This window comes from Crocodylus porosus, unplaced genomic scaffold (assembly GCF_001723895.1).
Source record: "Crocodylus porosus isolate Cpor-Errol unplaced genomic scaffold, CroPor_comp1, whole genome shotgun sequence".
Taxonomy (NCBI): domain Eukaryota; kingdom Metazoa; phylum Chordata; order Crocodylia; family Crocodylidae; genus Crocodylus; species Crocodylus porosus.
Genome location: NW_017728910.1, coordinates 1,471,174 through 1,478,032, shown reverse-complemented (window position 1 = coordinate 1,478,032; position 6,859 = coordinate 1,471,174). Strand labels below are relative to the sequence as shown.

General features: G+C 40.2%; 1 protein-coding gene across 3 annotated transcripts in view; it reads left to right on the top strand.

The window, feature by feature from the left end:
- Nucleotides 1-5,191, top strand: part of IGSF10 (immunoglobulin superfamily member 10) — a 24,009-nt gene extending 18,818 nt beyond the window's left edge. For all 3 annotated transcript variants that reach the window (XM_019532594.1, XM_019532595.1, XM_019532596.1), the window contains one exon: nucleotides 2,729-5,191. In XM_019532594.1, the coding sequence (XP_019388139.1) occupies nucleotides 2,729-4,637 (1,909 nt within the window). In that variant the 3' untranslated portion in view covers nucleotides 4,638-5,191. The remainder of the gene's footprint in view (nucleotides 1-2,728) is intronic.
- Nucleotides 5,192-6,859: the final 1,668 nt, after the last annotated feature.

The following is a 6,859-nucleotide window of genomic DNA, read 5'->3' as shown; positions in this document are numbered from 1 at the left end:
TGCCCTTTGGGCAGGGGGCTGGACTCGATCTCCCGAGGTCTCTTCCAGGCCTAATGTCTATGAAATGAAACCTATGAAATTAAGTTGTGATGTGTAGAGTATTTATTACGATGGCTAAATGAGTTTTTGAGAGAGGTATGCCTCTCAGTGGGTTGTTCATGCCTTTTTCTCTCTTCAACCCACATTCCCCTTTTTCAGTATAGTGTCCCCTTCTTTCCTCCCCTTTTCCCTATTCTTTGTATTTGAATTACTTTAATTCCTTTTAGTGTAGTACCCCTGCTCTCTCTGCAAATTCATACATAGTATCTAACAAAATAAGACATAGTCTATAAACCTCATATGTCTGAGAATGAGTTTGTTTATAAGTGCCACATTACCTTACCTTATAATTTTTTATTCACATATTATAACACTTATTAGTTAGTCTAAAATAGCTGAAATGAGAGTGAATAGGAAGGAGAATTATGACTTCAGAAAAAAGGCAAAACTAAGAAAATAGTTGCAGTATTTTCACAATGCTTGAAAATAGCATAATTATTTAGCATGCATAATTTTAAGAAGTTCCCAAAAGATCCGTTAGGAAAGTAAAATTTTCTTATGTCTGGCAAGCACATAAGATTGTCCAAATCCTGTCACTATGCAACTTTCCTGAAGACCAATATGTCACCCCGATTTCATATCTGAAAACCAGTAAACAAGGTTGTCCATTTAAAATTAAATCTCCCTGGAAATTCAACAGCAAGATAAAGCAACACTGAGGCCCCCTCTACATGTTACAGGTATTGCACAATTAACTGGTTAATAGCGCAGTTACCTTAAGACCAGCTACATGTGTAAAGTACCCATCATGCTATAAAAAAGCTCCAACCAGCTATAAAGTTAGACTGAAAAAATGTGTACTATACTAACTTTATAGCTGGTTGGTATCCAGCTTTAATTTGCACATGAAGCAGGGTATCCCCTGCTGCTAAGAGGCCAGCAACTGGCTGGGTTCCCAGCTGCAGGGGTATGTCATGTGCAGCTGGAGCTGGGAGTCTGGCAACTGAGGGGACACTGCAGCTGCTGACGCTGGGTCCCACAGCAGTGGATGCTAGGTGCTGGGACCCAACTGAGTCCCAGCTACCAGGAGGATGAAGCTGCCCTGGGGGTGCATGAAACCACCAAGACTGGGAGATTGTAGTAGCCATGATTCCCCAGCCCTGGGAGTTTCATGCACCCTGAGGCAGGGAATTCATAATTGCCATGACTCACTAGTCCCCAGGGGTGCATGAGGTGGTGCCATGGCTGGGAGTCCCTCAACTGACTTCTTGCCAGTGTGGGAGGAGCCTGGGATTGGGCTCTCCCTGCCCCACCAAAAGGTGCAACGGGATCTAATGCACAGCCCCACAGTTGCTTCTCCTGCAACGTGTGGTATTGCATAAGGTGCAATTGCATGGATCACACGTTAGATCTCATTACATCTTTTCCTGCACATGTAGAGGGTGCCTGATAATTTGTTCTTCAGCGTTTGTCTGATTTTTTTCATATCGCACTGTAGCATTCACTTACTGTTAAGAGATAAATGATTTATAAACCTGGAGTTGGTTATGATTACTGCCAGCCCTTCGGTATTTAGGTTATTCCTTCCCCTGGCCCCTAACACAGTTCTGGCATCTCTTAGTATATGGATTAAGTTATAACTTTATTTTTTGATTGTTAGAAGAGATATTATATAAAATAAACTGTTGAAAAATGAAACTGAAAATAGAAATTGGCTTGAAAAAATATTAACCTGGAGAGTGAAAGCAACATTTGCGGAGGGAGGGGAAAATTTAGCCAGATATACTAGAAAATAAATCTAGTAAGCATCAGAAAAACAATTTCACCCACAAAGTGAGGAATTCTCAATAAAGCAGGGATAACTCTTACCACTTACTATATACTAGGGAATACATCTTACAGATAAAGTGTATCATTCATGTAGTAGGTGGAATGGAAAGACAAGAAAACAACAATACCAAAGTAACAGGAGGACCTAAGCCTGTCAAAAAATAGCCAAACTGTAGCCATCGAAACTTGCAGCCCAATTTAAGTAGCTCAGACAGGATGGTTTTGCAATGGCATGTTACACCATGTGCTCCTCTAGTTGAAGGGGTAGCAGGAAAACAAGAACATAATCATACTCTTCTTATCCATGCCTGATCCCAAGTTCTGTTTTCAGCTTCCTGTGGTAATTAGTGCTTGGCGTTAGGGCAGAAATCAAGGTGATCTGCAAAACCAGTGCAGAGGATACCCCCAGGTACTAGTATGGAGTGTAACAGAGAGCTCTTAAGTTGTTTTGCACACAACTCTGCATTTTGGCTGCACTTGCTGGCCTGGATGTCTTTTCTAGTGATCTCAGAGTCCAAGTTTGATAATTATTATAATGCATAGCAATTCTTCCCCCAGTCTTTTGAGGAGGGAGAAGGCTGAGGTTTGAGTGGCTTAGTGGAAAGATTAAAGAGGTCTAACTGTCAGGAAGGATATAATGATACTGATTTTTTTCCCCCCATGTTGTCTAAAATTTTGGGTGTATATCTGTCCAGATCATAGGTTTATGGTTTATTTAAATGCAAATTCAAAGCTTCTAGATCCAGAAAAACCCTGCAGCATATTCATCAACTTACGTCCATGTTACTTTGTATCTCCTGTTAAGCTTAGTGTTCTTCTTGAGCATGTAATTACATATCCATCTTTTTTCTTCCACTAGAATGGGAAGTCGAATCCATGTTTATCCCAATGGATCCTTGTTTATTGAGGCAGTTACTGAAAAGGATGCAGGTGATTATGTGTGTGTGGCAAGGAACAAAATTGGAGATGACCTGATACTGATGAAAGTAATTGTGACAATGAAACCTGCCAAGATTGACCAAAAACAATATTTTAAAAAGCAGGTGCCGTATGGGAAAGATTTCAAAGTGGACTGCAAAGCCTCTGGGTCACCTGAGCCAGAAATATCCTGGAGTTTACCGGATGGCACAATGATCAATAATGTGATGCAAGCCGATGACAGTGGACGTAGGTCTCGGAGATACATTCTTTTTGACAATGGAACTCTCTATTTCAGTAAGGTTGGAATAGCTGAAGAGGGAGACTATACTTGCTATGCCCAAAATACTCTGGGAAAAGATGAAATGAAGATACACATTACAGTGGTACCAACTGCACCTCGTATAACACAGAATCACAAGACCTACATTAAAATAAGAGCTGGAGATACTGCAGTATTTAATTGTGATGTTGTTGGAGAACCCAAGCCAAAAATCTTTTGGCTGCTACCTTCCAGCGATATGATCTCAACTTCAACTAATAGATATTTGCTGCAGGCTAATGGATCATTGTCAGTCAGTAAAGTCAAACTGCTGGATGCTGGCGAGTACATATGCGTGGCTCGTAATCCTGGTGGAGATGATACAAAACTTTATAAACTGGATGTTGTTTCCAGGCCACCTTTAATAAACGGTTTGTATACAAACAAAACAGTTATTAGAGCAACAGCAGTGAAGCACTCAAAGAAGCAAATACACTGCTGGGCAGAAGGGACTCCTTCCCCTCATATTATGTGGATTATGCCTGACAATATTTTCCTAACAGCTCCATACTATGGGAGCAGAATAACAGTACACAAAAATGGGACACTTGAGATCCGGAATGTAAGACCTTCAGACACAGCAGATTTTGTCTGCGTGGCACGAAACGATGGTGGAGAAAGTGTATTGGTTGTGCAGCTAGAGGTATTAGAAATGCTAAGGAGGCCAATGTTCAGAAATCCATTCAATGAAAAAATAATAGCAAAACCTGGGAAAATTACTGTATTAAATTGTTCAGTTGATGGAAACCCTCCCCCTGAAATCATCTGGATGTTGCCCAATGGCACACGGTTTTCTGATGGGGCCAGAATTTCTCGGTTTTATACAGGAAGTAATGGTACCCTCATCATTTATAATCCTTCCAGGGATGATGCAGGAAAATATCGCTGTGCAGCCAGAAATAAAGTTGGCTATATTGAAAAGCTGATCATCTTGGAGGTTGGCCAGAAGCCCACTATTCTTTTTTATTCAAGAGGACCGGTAAAAAGTATTAGTGGGGAATCATTATCTCTTCATTGTCTCTCTGATGGAAACCCCAAGCCAAACACCATATGGACAGTACCAAGTGGCTATGTCATAGATCGGCCTCAAATTAATGGAAAATACATATTGCTTGAAAATGGTACTTTAGTTATCAGAGAAACAACCATTCATGATAGAGGAAACTATGTGTGCAAGACTCAGAACAATGCTGGTGACTCATCTGCAACAATCCCTGTGATAATCGTAGCCTTTCCCCCACGGATTACAAACAGACCACCACAGAGCATAAGAACAATGGTTGGTGCAGCAGTTCAGCTCAACTGTATGGCACTAGGGATACCAAAACCAGAAATTACATGGGAGCTGCCTGACCATTCAGTGCTTTCCACAGCCAGTAGAGGCCAACCATCCGGAAGTGAACTGCTTCACCCACAAGGGACATTAGTCATCCAACATCCAAAGCCTTCAGATTCTGGCATGTACAAGTGCACAGCTAAGAATCAGGTTGGCAGCGATTTCACAATAACATATATTCAAGTAATCTGAAATGAGAAAAATACTCTGAACAATTGTTAAAGGTTACATCTGGACTGAGTTTATTTTTGGAAAAAGTTTAATCAAAGGCAGCCATAAGCTTGTAAGTGAACCTGAACACATTCACAGTATTCAGTTTACAACAAACATGCAAAAAAGAAAGACTTGGAGTGGAGGAGGGAAGGGAAGTCTTGCATTATAAAACAGCATTGATTTCTTCAATGACTAATGGACTTAAACAAAATCTAACTTAAGGCACTTTTATTTTGCCAAGAAGCAGTGAGTATCAAACTGCTTTCCAGAAAATGTAACTGGAAGTCTTCAGTTAAGGATGGAGATTTTTTTATATTGGTTTTATCTGCCCATTTTGTATCATTATTATAAGCATGGCAAACATTCAAAAGTATTTAAAAAAAGAAGAACAGATTTTATTGTGATTTAAATTACCTTATTGACATGTATGAATATTTTGTAATTCTTTTATAAATATTTCATAGAAAACAAGTATTAAGCTATTTTTAATAATATGACTTATTCTTTTACACTTGAATTTTTCTTCTTTGTTCTGTTCTTTAAAAAAAATCAAAATAGTTTAATAGTGCTTCCAAAAGAGACAATATTCTCTATATATTTGTTAAAAAATGAAAAAGCAACTAAACCTACAGATTCAAACCATATAAGCTGATGGCTTTTGTCAAAAGTCAGCTTCTAAAGATTTCAAACTAAAAATCATTTCATATATGTTAGAATACAGGTGGCTTAATCCAATGGAAAATTGTATTCCCAACAAGCTAATTCTTTTAAGGCAATAAGGAAAAGCCTATTTAAATGTTCTTCACCAGAACAGACTCTAGGACTTCATGAGCCAAATAAACCTTAGAAGATTAAACTAACAATAGCAAAGTCAGAGTTCCAGTTCATACGCTCCCAGGTAGAGGTATTAGTGTCTGTAGAGAAAGACCAGGGTCACAGCTTTTTAACTTCATTACAGAACATGATTATCTGCAGAGAAAATGTATCCAAAAATCACAGACTATGTGACATTGGTAGAATGGAATCTCCTCAATATTACTCCCCATGGTCTCTGCCATATTAACAGCATGGAAAGCTGGTTTTACTACTGTTGGTCCCTAGGTCTATAAAAACTTCAGTCTTTGACTGTTTCCAGGGGGAATCATAGGTTGCAAAGTAGAAGATAATGCTGCCACAAGAGAGCATTAGCTCTTACAGTAGTTAATGCAGAAAATCGCATGTTTGTGGGAAGGGTACAGGATAAAACACCTGCTGCCATTCTATACCACACGAGCTCCTACATCAATGAAATGCCTAGGACAATTAGAACGACAAAGTAATACTGCTTGTAAGATACTGCTACAAGAAAACTCCTACATGCTAAGAAAGGAATTAAAAAATCCTTACACATCTCTCTAATTAGTCTATGGGAAATCTAATGCTTAAGCAAATTAGAACATGCTCAGAGGCCCCTTGCACACATTATGTTTTTGGCATGATTAATATGTTAATCTTATCATAAACTGCAACATGCCACACATTCACCCAATACATGGTGCCATAAAATGATTTATCTCAAAGATAATAAAAAGTCCTTTTTCAAATATACAGGGAGGATGAAGGCGGCACCTGGAAGTGTGGGGCCCCTGCAAGATTCTCTGGGCAATCTGGTGGTTGCCACAGAGGAGAAAGCAAACCTCTTTAACCAATTCTTCACTTTTGTTTTCTTGGGCAGGGACCAGGAGTTCCCCAACGTGATGCAAGATGGACTCGAGGGGAATGCCTCCAGACCTCAGGTTGGGGAAGACCGGGTTAGAGAGCTTCTGGAGGGGCTGGACGTGTTCAAACCAGCGGGTCCAGATGCTCTCTACCCCAGGGTGTTGATGGAGCTAGCAGGAGTTATTGCAGGGCCTTTGGCACAGCTTTACAAATGCTCATGGTGCTCAGGCAAGGTGCCAGATGATTGGAAGATAGCCAATGCGGTCCTCATCTTTAAAAAAGGGAGGAGGGAGGACCCAGGACCCAGGCAACTATAGGCCTGTCAGTCTTACCTCAATTCTAGGGAAACTCTTTGAGAAGATCATCAAGGAGCACACCTGTGATGGGCCAGCTTCAGGGATGATGCTCAAGGGCAACCAGCATGGTTTCATTAGGGGCAGGTCATGTCAGACCAACCTGATTGCCTTTTATGATCAGGTCACAAAAGCATTGGATGCAGGTGT